We start from the raw sequence: 17,933 nt of genomic DNA, 5'->3' as shown, positions 1-17,933 counted from the left end.
AGCTACCCAGGAATCCTGCCACCAACAGAACTTTCTATGCAAGACAAAACCCACATTTTTATATGTCAAACTTTTCTAGAGATTTTACTAGAGGAAGGGAACTGTATAGCAGAACCTGCACCAGAGTCAGGAAAGAATGACCACCTCAAGTGAGAATTTAAAAGCTTCCTCACAATTTCTGCTACTATTTAACTTCCCTGACTGTTACATTTCTTTGTTCAGAACTGGTTTTTTTCTGACTTCATAGACTGTCACAGGAAACACAGTTCAATCCACACATGTGCCACCTTTTGTCATCAGCTCTCACCATACAGGAACCATTTCACACAAACCAAAATGAAGCAACCTCTACAATGAAGTCGGATAACTCTTAACGCAGCAGTTTAGACCAGGAAGTGAGGATCACCATATCCAATTGAAATTACAGGGGAGGACTTAAAGGAAAGACATAATTATCCAAAGGCTTAGGAGATGGATCATTGCCCTTTTATGATGGTTAAAGTCAGTGGAGACAGGCTGGGCTTTCTACTAATTTTAAAGATGGAAATTGTGAATGTCTTTCTTACAGAGGGCAGGCTGTTAGCAAACCCCTTTGAAGATGCCACAGCATGCACCTTAAAAAACTTCTGAAAGTCCAACAAGGACAGCATGCAAGTGCCCACCCCTTAAGAAAGCTCTGAATGACATACTGCCATAGGATCACACTGCCTAACAGCTGCCCTTGAGTGAGAGCCAAGGACCACTTTCTTCCTTTTAAACCATGAAGAGCACAGAAGGAGCAAGAATCTGGAATGAAATATTCCTTAGAGAAGCTGCAGGAGCTGAGTAAGGCATTCACATATCTGCTAATTGGTGCAGCTTTTTTCCCTTTCCTTTTTAACTGTTTCATAATTCAAATTCAAGAAATTTTGTAAGCAAAAGACTCACACGAGTCACCCCAAAGCTACCAACATCATCAATAATAATAATTCCTTTCAATCTACAATTAAACCTATGTGCCTGTGCATGCAAACTGTACACATGTGCATTTACCTGCAGTAACACTGTACTGAAATCTTTCTTTTTTTTTCCTTCCCAACAGAAGGTATAGTTTATGTCAGGTGTTCCTAGGCCAAGTGTTAACTTTTTAAAATGACTTGTCCAAATACAATTTATAAAATAAAGACCTTACACAAAAAGCAGTGTTTTCCCCATTTTAAAGTTTAGCTCTTTCTGTTTAATTACTCATTAATACTAAGTCACTAAATTATTGAATTTAAATAATTTTGAATACAGTACCTCAGCAGTCGTGAGGAATACATTCTCATCAATATGTCTCATTCCACATGAAATAACACCAAGGGCAACTCCTGGAAACACATAGGAATTGTTACCCTGTCCAGGATAAAGAGTTTTTCCACTTGGAAGAGTGACAGGATCAAAAGGACTTCCACTAGCAAAAATCCCACGTCCCTAAATTGTAAGAAGAAAAAGAAAGCACATTAATTGAGAGATTGCTGTTGAAATATTTCTCACACCCTTTTAAATTTCCATCAATAAATATCCATTTAAATAATGTGAAAGCTGGGCTGAATCTATTTAGCATCTATTCTGAGAGGGTGTTAGAGCTGTTTGCCTGAATATGTCTCAAGAACATCAGGACACAGATCCTGGAGACCACTGGTGATTCTCTGTGGCTCTCTAACCCGATCTGTACCATTTAGAAGGAGGCAAACTGAAGCCAGCAGTCATTATTCACTTTGTGCATCCATGCCAGAAGAAGCTCCATGGGGAGTACAGAGTTGTAAAACCCTAAGTGGGCAATACTGCTATGGTAGCAACAGGTGATGCTACTGGACTTTTTCCCCAATAGCAAAGCATCCAAAAAAGTGACACTAAGGCAACTAAATGTTGTGCTTTTGGATGGGGTGATTTCTGAGGAGCTGTGGGCAGGCAGAACTCTCTTTTCTTCCCAATCCCTCACTTCAGGCCCTTGAGCCCGCTCCACAGCTCAACAGAATGACCAAGGTGCAGGCTGTCCCAGGAACATCATCCCACAGAGCAAGAGCACGAGTCAGTGTGGAACCTCCTCTGCCAGGACCTTGGGGCTCCCCTCTTTGTAACATACTGAGCAGGGTGGAGGCACCAACTCAGGCCCCTGCTACTGATAAAGATTTAGCATGTTCCCCTGCAGGTTTCTGGGTAATGCCAGGCAGGACTGTGGCTGGCAGAGCCCAGGTATCATGCCCAGACTGGTGCAGGCAGGCAGTAGGGAAGAGCCAGCCTGCTTGAGGGAATTAAGGGAATTCAGCTGTATGGGGACAGGTTACACCATAACACTTGTCCTGAGAACATGAGATCTGCTCTAACTCAGTTTAGGGCGCAGTTCATGTGGGAGTGGCACTGCACAGGGCTGGTGCCTGCAGCCCAAAGGCCCCTGGCTCCTGCTCTCTGGGCAGGGAGCACCCTCAATTTTAAGCACTGAATTTAGGTGGAGAAGAAAAGCCAGCCTTTATTTATGCTAACACTGCTAAAGTGATAAATATCACTGTTAAATACTTCAGAGGCACTTTGTATCAGAAATATCTCTGTCTGTTTTAGAGAATTGGAAACTGAAATGCACTATAGTGCATTTTAAAATAGGCCACGGTTGCTATTCAGCTCTTCAGAAGAATATTCTGTTTTGTTTGGTGTCATGCTCTATAATCTTGGCCTGCTTATTGTATGTTTTGGTGACAAATCAAATACTTCAGAGTGTCTTTTGCACTTGTGGTTACCCACTACAACCAACCCTTCATGTAGATTGCTTCCCTGGCTCCTGCACTGTGCTGTAATTACATCCGTGCTGTGGAGAATGGACATGCTAAATTTGTCCTTTAAACACTGAGAAACTGTCATTCAAAATGCCCTGTATCTGAAAAGAAATCTAAATACACCCACTATGAAACACATATACATTTTAAATTCTAGGCTGAATTACAGGATAATGTGTTTATCAGTACTTCTATGGTAAATAAGCAAACACAGTCCTCTTAATTTTTACCTACATTTATGTAACAGAAAACTTTGTAAGAAGAATCAATTACCCCAGTTCTTAATACAGAATGATTTTAAAGATTCTGTTTCATGTACTGAAATATTTTCTTACCCAAAAGAGTGTTTATGAAATCTCAAATCAAAAGCATGCCACTGTGTGTATATATTACACAAAATGGTACAGTTCATAATGCTTTAGTGATTGATGGTGACTGATGCTTTGGTTATAAAAGATTATGAGTGTTGCCTACACCAATAAAAGCTATGAAATGTTTTTATAAGAGTGCAAGCATGCAGTGAACTCAATGAAATTGTCTTGATAAAATCTGAAAAATCTTTTAAATTATTTAACTCATTTTATCTATGTACAGAGACATGATTAGTACCTGCTGCTCCACCCTCTGTCCTCCTCCCTTTTAAAATTTAATTTCAGACTTTTCATTACTTATACTGGAAAGATGTTAATCTTTGCTTACCTCTGTGTATTTGTAGCACTGCTCAGCAGTACATTCTGCTTTGCTGGTGGGATTGCTGAGAGCAAAAATTATAGGATGTTTGTTTAGAGCAGCCATATCCTTAAGAATTTGTGGAGTAAAAGCACCACCAATTGCAGCAACTCCTAAAGAAGAAAAATACACATATAACAAGTAGACAAATTAAATTAGTTCAAGGTAAGACAAGCATGTCACTTGTAAAAGAACAAAGCTCCTTTCTCTCTTTCTCCCTCTTTAAAATGGAGTTCAGCCTTTTTCCTAACATGTAGTTGGAATAAAGTTTTGTATAAAAGACTTTGCAATAGTGAAACTTCAGCATTGTCCCTAGCATAAGCCACAACCTATTTTCCCCTGCATGATCTGGTGAATTTCTCCTTTCCCTTTTCTCAGGTCCTTTGTGTAAAATAAAAATGTTATCACCTAACCTGCAGCTAGGTCCAGTATGGACTAGACAGATGCAGCTCTGGGCCCTAAACAGACTGGAGAGTTTCTCCCAAACCCAGTGTGTCAGATTTCAGATTTTTCTGACATGATGAGTAAAGCCTCTGCCTTCTACATCTGAGCTGAGCTGACAAATAATAATTTTGAGTCTAGGTGTTCCCTGACAGCAACAATTTCTTTAATACATCCCTTTTCATTGCACTGTAGATGCTTTTCTATTCCCTGTACTGTCCACACTTATAAATGCTATTCATAGGAACTGAATGCCGCTCTGGCAGGATGAAATCATCTAACTTAGGTTGCATTCTGCTGCATTGCAGACTTGCAGCCAGAACTTAGATCTTGGACCTCAGACAATACGCAAACAAAGAGGGGGTGTGTGATGTTTTTGAGATGCCAAGGACTCCCATATTTCTGAATAATCTACAAGAGCTGGGAATTCAAGGATATCCACACCTTCAGTGAAAATAAACAGATACACAGATCTTGGAGTAAAATGACTTTATTTTACTGGAGGCTTCTCCCACCTGGCTTGGAGAGAAGGTAGCCTCCTTTGTCCTCACAGACCCCAGTGTCTGACCCCCCATTCTGCATTCCACACAGAATCTGAGTTTCAAAATCAGGGAAAACAGCTTGTTTTCCCTCTCCTGGGGAGTGGAAATGGATTAAAACCCAGGCTGGGAGAGGAAAGCTTGGAACTTCAGCCTTTCTCAGGTCAGTACTGCAGCATCTCATCACTGATGCTCCAATGAGCATCTTGACAGTGCCCAGTCTGAAAGGACAGCTTGGGATTTGCCTGAGGAGAATATCAGGTCCTTGGGGGGAGATGAAAGGGACCCTCACTGCCCAGAGCTGGCTCTAAGATTGTGCTTCAGGACAAACATTTCTTTAAGGCATCTCAGAGTATTTTCTGACTGATTCTACATGGAGCATGGTATCATCTGTTACATACTATCATTTTTTGCAACTCTGAGCTCTCTCTACTTGACCTTCTATGAATGGACAGGGATGCTCAGATGCAAAAGCTCTGACAGACCAGCTGAGCCACTCTGTGTTTGATGAACAGTTGTATAAGAGCCTGTTATACACCTCAGTTTCTGGTTAAATCTTCAGCTGCCAAGTGTTTAATGTCTGCTAAAACTGCTTCTGGACAGCCAGCTGCACGAATGACAACTATCTTCAGATTTAAGGTAAAACAAAATGCTTATGGCTATTTTTTTAATTGCCGTTTCTTAGACTGGGTCTATCTAAATTAAGGCTTTTCCTTGAGCCATTGCAGGCAATGAAATGTCTATAAGGATTTGCTCAGACAGAGCTAAGTAAACGATGGGAGAAGGGCTATCAATGTATTTCCCCATGACTCCTGGTACTCCAGGGAACATACTGAATGTCTAGTCACTCAAACCAAAAATCCCCAATATTAGTTTCTATTGCTGTTTCTGATGGAAGAGACTTCATTATACAGAACTGATAAGAGAAAGTGACCTTGAGGGAGAGTCACATGGCTTTATACATAAAAATTACACACAGTAAAACCCATATTTCATGGCAGATTTTCCCTAAGCATCCAAACACCTTTATCTGCAGAAATATTCATTCATTCTACTCTTCTGTCCCTCTAGCATCTTCAGCCTTGTAGTATACTAAGTAAATTCTCTGCACCACTTGGTCTCCTCTTTCATTCATATCTTCATGTAGCACAGGAAGAGAATTCATTTACCTCACTGATGACCACCGGTAAAAGCGGATTTTACTGAACAAGGACCATGTGGTGTAGGCATAGTCAAAAAGGTAGCTGTTAAAATGTAGGACAGTTATCACTGTGGCATTTCAGTTTTTTAGCACCTGATGAATGAGTTTATTAGCCAGATAGATTAATCTTCAAGTCTTACATATTTAAAAAAAAACCAAGAGTACTTGCAGTTCACTCCTGAAACTGTCACTGAAACACAATAACCAAACTATAGAGAGCTGAACAATTCATTATTGAGATCACAGTCCTTCAGCTTTTACAAAAGAAAAGGTCTTGTAAAATTTACATTTTGGTCTGCAGAGAGGACTAAGAGGACTTTAGCTAAGGACCTAAATGTGAGCAAAAAGAAGACTCAGATACAGCACCCTTGTATTTGCATAGCCTTACATAAGCTTAGTTCAGTTTTCTCACTCTAAGTTGGACGTTATTTGTATTACACCTTCCACATTACACAAGAAATAATTTAGGAAGGTGGTAAGGTCCTCCATCAGATGTTTAAACCCAGTCAGATTCCCCTGTAAAATGGATGGCTCAGAATGAAAGCAGTGTTACATGCTTGGATAGTTACTATTTGTTCAGTTGCTTAATAGAGTCCATTATGCACCCAGTGTTTTCTGAAAACACACAAAGGTAAACTGTTCAGAGGAACTTGATCTTCTCTTCAGACAAAGCCACATCCCCCTTTTTTTTTTCAACAAAGAATAAGGTCATTGCCTTAAAGTCAAAGAAATTACCTATTAGCACGGACGGTTTTATATCTTTAACAATATCTTCTAGATTTTTCATTTCACGATGTTCGTGGGCAAAACGCTGTTTCTCATGTGTTAATGAGGCACGGCCCTGCATAGAGAACAACAAGAAAAATAAATTTAAGTTTAATGGAACCTAATATCTTGTTTATATATCTGGTTTAACACATTCTATTTTCATTTCTATTTTTGTATCTATCATATCAAATGAAGTTACAATGTGTACAGCTAATATGCTTACAATAATTTAGGACTAATCTATTTGTCTAAGCAGTCAATAAATTCAGTAATTGTACTTTAAATCAAAAATAGCTGTAGAATACCACAGTATTAACATCTAATTGAGCAATTACACGAGATTTGTAACTTAACAAAATAAAAATAGTTTCTCTTAGCTTTTTCAACTTTGCTCTTGCCTGAAAGTATGGAGGCTATATGGTGTGAGTATTTATACTATAGTGGAGCATACATTTTTCTTCACATTTTTCATATTTAAGTCATTAATTATTAAGGATGGAAGATAAACATAATTCCAACCAGATGTCTGGTGCACCGTTTCTGCATTAGCAAAATTGACTCAGCTGTGAAAAAGCTTTTGCCCTGATCTCTACTGGAAACTTCCACCCACCAACGACCAACAAGGTTTCCAAACAGAATATGACAGATTCAGGAGAAAGGGGTTTAGAATATCACTGACATTGACTTGGGCTGCAAAGTGGGTTTGAATCAGTGTAATGTGGAGTGCAGGCTGAGAATGGGCACGAGTTTGTGAAAATGCTGTTAGTTGTCTAAATATGCAGAGCTTTGTCTGTACACAGACATCTGAAAATGTCAGCAGAAAAGTCTGAAATGAGCACACTGCCGCCCCTTGTTTTAGTCTCAGTCCTGCAGAAAATATCACTGCAAAGGCACTTTTCAAACACAAGTCTAGAAGATGGTTCCAGCCCTTCAAACATCTTTCAATTTCAGACAGAAAGATGCAGATTAAACACGGAAGTACATGAGGAAAATTGAATGCTGAATATAATTTTGACCAAATAGCCAGACCAGATATGTATCATCTCCCCAGCCACACCTTTTACTACTGGTAAAATCAAAGTTTCCTTAATCTTAGCAACATTATTAAGGTTACATGGAAGTATTGGAGCAGAATTCATTCCATGATTCCACCAAACTTTATAAATCTGAAAATTTTGGCTCAGTTTAGGCCTGCATACACCATCAGACATAAGCCCCAGTTAGCTTTTCTAACAAAACTGAGAAAGCTGATGCTTCATTTCAGACCACAATTCTGCAGTGTGGCAGCACGTGGCCGTGCCAGACCCATCCCCAAAGCTCCTCTGCTGGTCCTGGCTCAGCACTGCCAGAGCTGCTGGGCAGAAGGAGAGGCTCTTTCTCATTTCCATCTGCAGGGAAAAGTGCTTCCATCCCAGGGAGGCCACAGGGAGCTGTCATGTGGTCAGGGCTGACTGAGCTGCTCTGCCCCACAGCGTGCCAGCTCTTTTTGGCTCACCCAGGATTACAGGGCATTTCCAGAGATCTCTCTTTTCTCTACACATTTTGATGTCTGAATGGGCTTATGCAGGTCTTAAGTGTTCTCCTAGAGTGATCAGCACAGGAGTACTGAGATAGGGGCACTTGATTTCCTTTGTGGATAAAATGTGGAATTGTCAGCCCTGAGGGAATGCTGCAGTATTAATCATTTTTGGCATGTTCATGCTTGAATCATTCCACCACGGTATGCATTTTGCATCCTGCCATTTCCCAGCATCCCAGCAGATGTCCCCACAGTCTGCACACACACTTTAGACACATCTCATTTTAAAGCAGGAATTTTCCTTAACTTTTTCAAGGGAAAAATAAGAAGCTTTCATTTTAGTCAGGAAAGAAGAAACCCCAACGTTTATGACTTCCAGACCAAGAGCTTGTTGCTAGGATTAACTCAAAATACTTTAATAAAAGCCACTTCTCATTCTAATCTGCTGATTGGTTGGAATTTAAATGCTTGGTGGCAGATTTGCTGGGGAGCCAGGAGTGCCCTGGGCCACCATCCAGTCCCAGGCTGCTTCTGGAGATGGTTCCTTAATGGTTCATCCTGTTGCTGCTGAGGAGGCCAGTTTTGCCTCTGACCTTAAAACCTCTAGGAGAGTGCCTTGGGCTACCAAGGAAAAAACCATCACCTCCAAGGGCTGTGCCAGGCTGGTAGCTCTGAGCCCCTCCAGGATCTGCAGATCTGGACAGATTGCTCAGGAAAGGTCACCTTTGATTTTTTCTGTAGCAGGTAACAGCCAAAAGATCCGGCTGACATCTTAGCAGATACAAATCTTGCTATTCTTTCATTTCAATTTCAGTCAAAACAAACAACCAAAATCCTTCATGAAGTAGACTTTCTTTTTTATACAGTTTTACACTTGACTGGCTTTTGAGTAGGTGTTAACACACTTACTGATGAAACACCAGGGATTCAAAGTCCTGACATTGACAAAGATCTCTCATTTAATTGGCTACAAAGGAGTCCTCAAACAGTAAGGATGTGACCCACTGCAATGTTTTTCATGCTGCGAGGTAGACAGACTAGTGCTGGACAGATGGGTCAGCTCAGGTCAGATTCACTTCTGCCTTACCCTAATTTCTATCTGCTCTTAATTTCACACATGATACTCTACCATTCTAAAAAAAATATACTCAAACAAACGAACAAAAATCTCAATGCAAGTAAAAACCCAAACAATTTAAAATTTACTTATTTATTCAGCTTTGGTCTGAATTAGTTTGATCCCATTAGTCAGCATAGCTCATGTCTCCAAATAAATATTTTTCCAGCATATTAACTAAGAATGAAATATTAAATTATGTGGCTTAGCAAAAATAACAACAGCTATGTGCATAGACATTTTTGCTTGGAAAATGCTTATAAAAGAAATTATATGGTTGGGTTGTTTTTTTGGTTTTTTAGTATTCATATTTTAAAATAAATGAGACTCATAGAATGGTTTGGGTTGGAAGAGACCTTAAAGATCATCTCCTTCCACCCAGCCTGCTGTAGGCACAGACACCTTCTGCTAGTCCAGGTTGCTCAAAGCCCCATCCAACCCAGCCTTGAACACTTCCAGGGATGGGGAATCCACAGTTTCTCTGGGCAACCTGTTCCAGTGTGTGACCACCTTCACTATAAAAAAAATTATTCTTAATTTCTAATATGAATTGACCCTCTTTCAATTTAAAGATTAAATCCCTTGTCCTATCAGTCCCTGCCCTTGTAAGAAGTCCCTCTCCAGCTTTCTTACAGGCCCCTTTAGGTACTGGAAGGCCAATAGAAGGTTGCCTGGGGCCTTCTGTCCTCCAGGCTGAACAATCCCAAGTGTCTCAGCCTTTCCTCATAGGAGAGGTGTCAGAAATGTATCTTCACTGTTAATTCAGTGATCCCAAAGGAGCAACATAACACCTCCCTAAGCTCTACATCCAAGATATCAAGACCAGCTAGTTGATTACATAACTTCAATAGTTTAGAGGCCAGTCCTTTAGGCAGTATTTTTTTCTCCACAAAGGGATAAATTCTTAAGTTCTGCTCTCCACCAAGCAGAAAGGCAGCAGCAGGACCATGACTAGCTTTCCTCTGTGCCCTGCCAACAGGACAAGCAAGAAGGAATAAACAATTCAGTTTTGTGTATCTTCCTTACAATAAGGGGCTGCCAATCCATTTGGTACAAGCTTCCAGACACTCATCCCTGAATGCCTATAGCTGGAATAAGAAATCACAGAGCTTTTGTCAGCCAGCAAAAAGAATAGGATGGAGCCAAAATGCAGATGTCTCAATTCTGGATTTGTGTGGTTTGCTGTCTTGTCTCCTTCCTGACATTGGAGTGGTGTCAAGTGGCTGGACCTGTCAGTGCTGAGCTGCTCTGACTAAAACATCTTCCAGAAGCACAGAGCACATCTTCTGACATGTCCATTTCCAGCCCTGGCTTAGCCAGCTTTTGAACTGTGGCAGCTGGGAAATGAGCAGTAAAGGATCAACACAAAACAGCATAAATCAGAAATTGCTCTGGTCTGCTTGCATCTCCATAATCCTAAAACACTAACATGGCACAGAGCTTACTGGTATTTCCTTTCTTCTCCTAATAGGAAAAAGAAAAAATGTAATATACACAATATTTTGAAGAGTTTGAATGGGCTCTGAGGGTTTTGTGTATGAAGCTCTGAGTCTTTTAAGTAGAAACAGCATCTTCAGTTACATTCAGATATGTCTTCTAAGTCCACTGTCTTGCTCTTTCAGCATCATTAACAATTCATTCAGTCAATGAAAAGGGCTCAGAAAAACCAGCAGTTTGGAGACCTTTGCAGTACACCAAACCTCTATACAGTCTCACTGTTTCACTGAAGCACCTCAATGCTCACCACACAGGGAGAGATTTTTGGACAGACTTTTTTCCAGGAGCTGCTACCAAAGGATGTTATTGCACTGTTGTTTGAATAGCTGTACAAAGACTCCTCCAGGCCAGGCATCAGCTGCCTTAAGGTGCATTATGTTTTCTATTGTGTATGGCATATGTAGATGTACATAAAGATACATGTCTCACTCCTGCATCAAGGGACACTACCCAAATCCAAACAGAAAGTCTTTCACACTGAAATCCACAGATGAACCAAGAGATTTAATGGGATACCTGTGCAGCTATTTAGAGGGGAGGACACAAACTCACAAACTCTTTCAACAGAAAAAAGAGGAAGGCAAAGTGAGAAAAAGAGACTATATATTCTTCTTGCTTTTATTTCCCAAATGTATTCATCATCCCAAGAAAGAAATAAAAAAGTACCAAGATTATTTCCTTATAATTTAAAATGTTATATAATCTTATATGTTTTTCTTATCTTTTCTAGAATAAGTAATTTTCTGGGGCATTTTAATAAGTTTGCTTGAATTGGAAAGAAAAACCAAACAGAAAATAAAAACAGCCAACAAAAAAACCCTACTAAAAACTAATGTACCATGAAGAAAATCATAGTATCTTTAATGGATAATCAGACTGCCTGAATAAACTACACAATATACTTCACTAGAATACTGAAGGTTGAAAATATTAATAACACTCACAAAGATTAATAATTCTTAAGTCCAAAAACTTAAAACCAAAATTCCAGAAATTACTTTTTAATGGAAAAGTATTGCTTCTATCAGAGTATCATTCTGTACCAAGAAACCTTTGGGTTATTTTGTATTTGAACAAAAGAGAACAAAGCAGCCTGAAAACAGATATATTAGAAGTCACTGTGGTATCTGAGACGGAAAGTAATATGAACTAAATTCTTTATTAGCAAATGAATTACAAAGGTGGACTGTGTTAAACCAACAGATGAAGTACAGAGATAAAGAAACAATGGCAGCATTCTCTGATTGTGACATTATGTATGAAAGATGTTGGCAATCCTAAAATATCTCTACTCCTTAATGGGTCAGAGTGGTTGGTACTGTATTTTATTATTACAAAACACAGTCACATGAACACCAGGACCTTTCAATTCAAGGAGCAAAAGGAAGTAACAGAACTCAGTAGTGAATAGTTCTATGAAGAAATTGTTTGTATTTTGGATTTGAAATGAAAACAGTTCATAGGGAGCAGCTTCAGGAGGGTTCTGAAGTTTTTAGTTTAAGGGTCTGATCAACAGGGATCAGGTTTCAAGCAAATGTACATCACAGTTTTCACAGAAAGTTACTCTTATCATCACATTATAGCCAAATTGAGGCTCAGATAACAAACAAAAATGACCCATCAATAAAACCCTGAGAAATTTCATAGAAAACAGCTGTAAAAACAGGAGACCAGACTGCACGGCAGACATCTATATGGGAAATTAGAAAATGGGAAGCAAACCTCACAAATGCCACCAATGTGCAGCCTAATGGCACGGCCTGTCAGAGCTGGGGCTGCCGCAGGAGCCAGGGCTGCAGAGCAGAGCAGCTCTGTGCCAGACAGGCCAGAGAGGCAGGGCTGCAAGCTGCCCAGAGCTGCTCTCACCATCAGCCCTGGGCAGGGCTGCAAGCTGCCCAGAGCTGCCCCTGCCATCAGTGCTGGGCAGGGCTGCAAGCTGCCCAGAGCTGCCCCTGCCATCAGTGCTGGGCAGGGCTGGAAGCTGCTCAGAGCTGCCCCTGCCCTGAGCTGGGAGGCAGCTGTGAAGGAGCAGAGCAGAGCCCTCTGACGACTGTGCAGTCCCACATTCGAGGCACTGCTGGCTCTCAGCCCGTCTCACAACCAGGGTAGCACAAATCTATTTATATAAACACTTGCCTCTGTTTCACTGTGTCAACTGTGGCTTATTTAAACAAGAGCTCAGAGATCAGTACACAGATAAATTCATAAAATAATTTGAGGTTCTTAAATACTGAAGACATGAGAACCACAAAAGACATGAGAACTGTAGACCAGGGAGCAAAGTGGTCCATTAGTAATTTGAGTATTTCCAACTGCAAATGTTCTAAATGTTTTGGTTTTACTTGCATTTTTCCTGTGAATTCCTTGCTGCAGAGTTTAAATGCAAACAAACAAAAAAGCAATTGTGAAAAAAAGAACGTGGTTAGGAGTCATAGGAGAAGGTAGTGAAGCACCTCCCTTTTGGGAGATGGTCTCTATGTGGCTTTTTAATCTGTTTCATCACAAGTAAATCCCTGGTCTAAAGGCTGTTGAGAACTCCAGGCAGAGAGACCTCCATGGGGAGGCCCCAGAATCATGAAAGGGATGGCACAGGAGGGGCACAGAGAGCGGGCTGGGAGGGGACAGGCCAGGCTGCCACAGCCAGAACTGCAGGGCAGCAGCAGGTACAAGTCAAAAAATGCAAAATAAAAAGGGTGGAGGCATGGATATGGACTCACTGGGCAGGGGTTAATTGAAGTCCAAGGACCTGCAGGTGACAGGCACCCTGTGCCACCTCATTTAGGAACCAAAAATTAGAGACATGCAAGTCCTCCCAAAACCTCATACCAAGATTTTATAAAGTGAGAGTACCTCCTGGTCAGGCCCATCCTCTAACACCTAAAGGTGAAGAAAACACATTAAAACTAAACCAGGCAACTTGGGCACACAACTAATAAACAGTTTGTTGCCAATTGTGTGAAAAAGACACAAGACTTTGAGGAGACAATGCCATAATAGTTGGCAGTAAAACATACAATTATGGTTAAGAAATACAATTCTGGTGTTGATGTTATAACTCATTGTTAGAAAAGTAGGGCTGTTTTAGTCCTATAAAATTCATAAAGTACCCTTTCCATGTAAGTAAGCACACATGGTTAATAGGTTAACAGGCAGGACAAAATTTATAAAGACAATTATTTTAAGAAGGTAAGATCTGAGAACCAGAGCAAATCACAAATCCACAGAACAGCAGAAAATGAAGCAAATCAGTAATTATTTTCAGTAACAGAGCATGAGCAAAAGAAATAACAAACTGCTCAAATTAGGTCCCCATCTCACCAGTACATCTAATGCACACGGAGTCAAAGAGTTACGTGCCAACAAGGGCAACAGGCTTCGGTGGTGTCTCTTTTAGAGAAACCCCACCAATCACCCTGTTGCCTTGTCCTCACTTGTTTTCATATATTACTCACTGAGCATGAGTAATGCCACGAGCATTCAGAGAGAAATTAATGTTTCCTTTTTGCAAAACTTGCACTTGATATAGAACATGACAAATGCAAGATTTAAGTGCACAGATTAATTCCCCAGGCATCAGAAAAACTGATGAAGCAAACCAGGATTGCTTTGCTGGGATGGTACATAAGTAAAATAAGGCAGAAACTGCTTTGGGTGATTGTGGCTCCTTGGAGATACTCAAGGCATTGCATCTTTGCTAAAATGTAAATGATTTTTTTTGGCTGAAAGAGTCCCAGCCAGTTGCAGTCAGCCATAAAAGAACTTACCAAGAACAGAAGTGTCAGAATAATTGACTGTTGATAAAAAGAAAGCTAGAAATAATTAAAAGCTAGCAGAACTGGCAGACAGTGGTTTATAACAGTTTAAAACATTATCAAATTCATCTAGTATTGAAATTGAAACTTTTTAAAAGAATGATTACGATAAAATTTTTTTAAAATCAGTAACAGACAGTCTGGATGGGATTCAGTTCAATGTTATGATATTTCATTGGGAGCTCTGAAAATTCTTTCGCTTGTTATATGAGTCTGGCACTGAAATTCTGGTATTATTCCAAATGTCCCCCTTTCTCTTCCATCATTCTCTAAGCAAAGACTGAACCATGTATGTACCCAGCTTTGACCAAACCATGAACTTTAATCAGGGTCATATCCAATGACAGTTAATTGGTTGTGAGAATCTTTTGCAAATTAAATTGCCAGGGATAATCAAATGGGAGAAAGAGGATGCAAAATGAAATCCTTTTATGTGATTATCTACCAGTTTACTTGGTTACCTCTATTATAATTAATCAGGACCACAGAAATTGTTAATTTTTTGGGATCTATTTCAGTCTTCCTCTGATATAGAAGATCAATATTCTGAGGCCTTCAGCCATCAGACTTCAGTGAATATTCTTGTGCTTGTCATACAGGGTTTAAGATCACACATCTAATGGATATCTAGAATACAAATCATTCAACTAGACACAAGTATTACTGTGCTGAACTAGAAAGAATAGAGTGCAAAACTGTCCAAAGAAACATTTCTCCATGGTGACTTACTCTTTAAAATTAAGGATGACATTCATCCCTCTGCAAAGGAACAACTTTTGTGCACTAGAGAGTATGTGGTGTACAAAAATGCCTTGCAAATTATAGAAAAATTTCACTGCAATAGAAGCATGTTTGGCAGCCCAGGAATACTCCCTGTCCATCCTCAGCACAGGAGCAGCCATCCTTGGCAGAGGGTGGGGGGAAGTTTCTACTAAGTCCATTTAAATATTAAAAATGCCTTATTAACTATATCATATTCCTAGAAAGTTCCAAGAACCCTCTTGCCTATCACCCTACCCTGTTCTTGGTACTGCCTTAGAAAACAAAACAAAAAGTAATAAAAAGCCTTTGCAGCACATTACTGAAATGCTCAGACAATGGTGAACCTCATGAATCTCCCAACATTCTCATATTCTGCCTTTCCTCAACCAGTTGACACAAAAGAATTTACTGTCATGGACTAAGACTTGGCTACTAATACAGCTACACATGACACTATGGCAGCTTTAAAGGAGACCCAAAATGTGCTCACCACACATCACATATTGATGTAACCTGTGGAATTAACAGAAAGAAAAATAAGGGAACACTGAGAATAGGGGAATGGAATGTGGGAGACATTACCCACTTTATATAGATAAATATATATTCATCAGACAGACTGTGATTGTGTGATAATTTAGAAATTCAGAACTAAAGATGAGTCCCAACTGATTATGTATAATCTTCAAGTACACAAGAGTGCAAAACCAACTTTAAAGTGTCTCTTAATTAAGCATTAAAATTTCCATTTGAATACACTGGGATACTTACAACAGTACATTGGAAAAAGTCACACAATTTTAAGTATATGATGTACAAAACTTCCTCACTCACCTTTCGAAAACAGTTTCAAAAGGTGAAAGCATTCTGAACAAACTTTAAAAGACCAAACAACAACCCCCAACTGGTATCTACAACACTGTAAATTCTCTAGAAGGAATTACAGAACCCAACTATGGACAGTATAACAAACACAGCTCTATCACCAGCTTTTTTACCACAGCATAGCAGAAAAGTTGGTCATCAGGCTTGGTTTAATGAAAACAGATGGTTCCCATGGGGGGAAAATAAAATTAACAGGAGAATGAAAACACAGCTGCACTTGAACTAAAATTAAAAAGCCACAAAGGAAAAATTCAGCAACAAAAGCCTGATAAGTGACTTCGTGGCAGCTTTTGAGGGTGGGGAAAAAAGAAAAAGGTGGAAACTGCAGCCAGGTCAACAACAGTTCCCAGGTTATTTTTCTTATAACTGGTTGAAATTCTACAGAAAGTAGATGAAAGGAGAAACAATATTTAAATCTGTAATAACACATTGCAAAATTAATGATCAAAGGCCAGCATAGAATATAAATGATGTAAAAATTAGTTTAGTTGGACAAAGTAACTGCTGAGTCTTCAGCAATTCTGTTATTTCTTATACTGCTAAAGCAACTGATCAGAATATTTCTAGTATTTAAAAGGTCTCCCTGCTTCACATAGAATTCTTTTGATCAAGCAGGTTTTAGTGAGGCAAATTTTAAGGGACTATTATCAGGTTTCCATTGATACATGTCTTTAGTAGTAAGAAATACGTGTCAGCATAGTTTATACAAAATTTGATTAACTGGTGATCTAGGCTCTGATTTTGGTAATTCTTACCTTTGCAATAATGAAAGGGTTTGTAATAATAGAGTTCTGATTTTGTTCTCATAAATCTTCCTCACTTTATTTCTCTTATCTTATTTCTACAAGTTTGGAAAGTTCTTCAAGAAGCCTTGTAGCATTTTTCTGCAATCAGCTAAAGCCAAAATAATTTCCTAAGCGGACCTAAATCACAGCATTCTCTATCAGGCCAGAAAAAGGAGCCCGGAATAGTTTAATTATTTGCTCACTGTATATATAGCTTCCCAGCAGTTAAATCTTAAGCCTCTTGAGGCTTACATTTTATTTTCTTTCTTTGCAGGAAGGATATTTTGTCCATTTTTTTTGAAACTTTTCAGTGGGGGAACATTTTGCTGCAGAAGAAAGCCAAGAGAGGACTTGCAGAGCCCTATACCAAGGACATGTTTCCTTATGTCAGCCGAGGCCTTGCACTGACAGATGTCCCTCAAACACAACACAGCAGCAAGCCCCCACCCATTCTCCAGCCCCTCAGGACAGCCAGATGGGAAAACTGGTGCTGCCAGGTCTTCCAGGAACACAAGCAATGACCTGAAATACGCACCGTCCGTTCCTGCTGCTTGCATCAACATCTGGCCACAAATTCAGCCCTAATCTACCTCAGACAGCTGTTATGTCTGGCGATCACAAACAGTTCACAAATACACTCCAGGCAGGACATGAAATTCAGTGGACTGCTTTTTGGACAAAACCCAAATTAAAGCTCCACCAAGAAGAATAAGCAGAGGAAAGGAACATCGAGGCTGTGTGAAACGCTGATTGGTTTTGGCACTGCTTGAGAGTGCAGAAGCTCAAAGGTGGTGAGGAAAGAATGCAGTCACCGAGTCACTAAAAATTTAGAACCTATGAAAGGAATGAGTCTCTGCTTACCAAGAGCAACAGCCCAGATTGTCAGCTGACTGGCAAATTAGCAGTGAGAGGTGTGAAGAGACTGGGACAAGAAACAGGGAGCAAGAAGAAAGGAGAAAGGCTGGTTAGCCTCCTCGGCTGGATGGACACGCAGCAGAGACCTCTTTTACTGCTTCAGGGCTGGGAAGCTCCTACACTTCTGCCCCTGTTTGTTTCCTCAATCACCAGGAGGTGATTTTAATTCAA

At 39.9% G+C, this 17,933-nt stretch overlaps 1 protein-coding gene across 2 annotated transcripts in view; it reads right to left on the bottom strand.

Annotated features, from left to right (window-relative positions):
- The window catches only part of ME1 (malic enzyme 1), a 154,513-nt gene that overhangs the window by 5,326 nt on the left and 131,254 nt on the right, over window positions 1-17,933 (bottom strand). For both annotated transcript variants that reach the window (XM_005485945.4, XM_026792752.2), the window contains exons 10-12: window positions 6,438-6,543; window positions 3,492-3,634; window positions 1,279-1,452 (exon numbers count right to left, since the gene is read on the bottom strand). In XM_005485945.4, the coding sequence (XP_005486002.1) occupies window positions 1,279-1,452; window positions 3,492-3,634; window positions 6,438-6,543 (423 nt within the window). The remainder of the gene's footprint in view (window positions 1-1,278; window positions 1,453-3,491; window positions 3,635-6,437; window positions 6,544-17,933) is intronic.

This window comes from Zonotrichia albicollis, chromosome 3 (genome assembly GCF_047830755.1).
Source record: "Zonotrichia albicollis isolate bZonAlb1 chromosome 3, bZonAlb1.hap1, whole genome shotgun sequence".
Classification (NCBI taxonomy): Eukaryota; Metazoa; Chordata; class Aves; order Passeriformes; family Passerellidae; genus Zonotrichia; species Zonotrichia albicollis.
The sequence above is the reverse complement of the archived record's forward strand: the minus strand, read 5'-3'. Positions and strand labels throughout refer to the sequence as shown.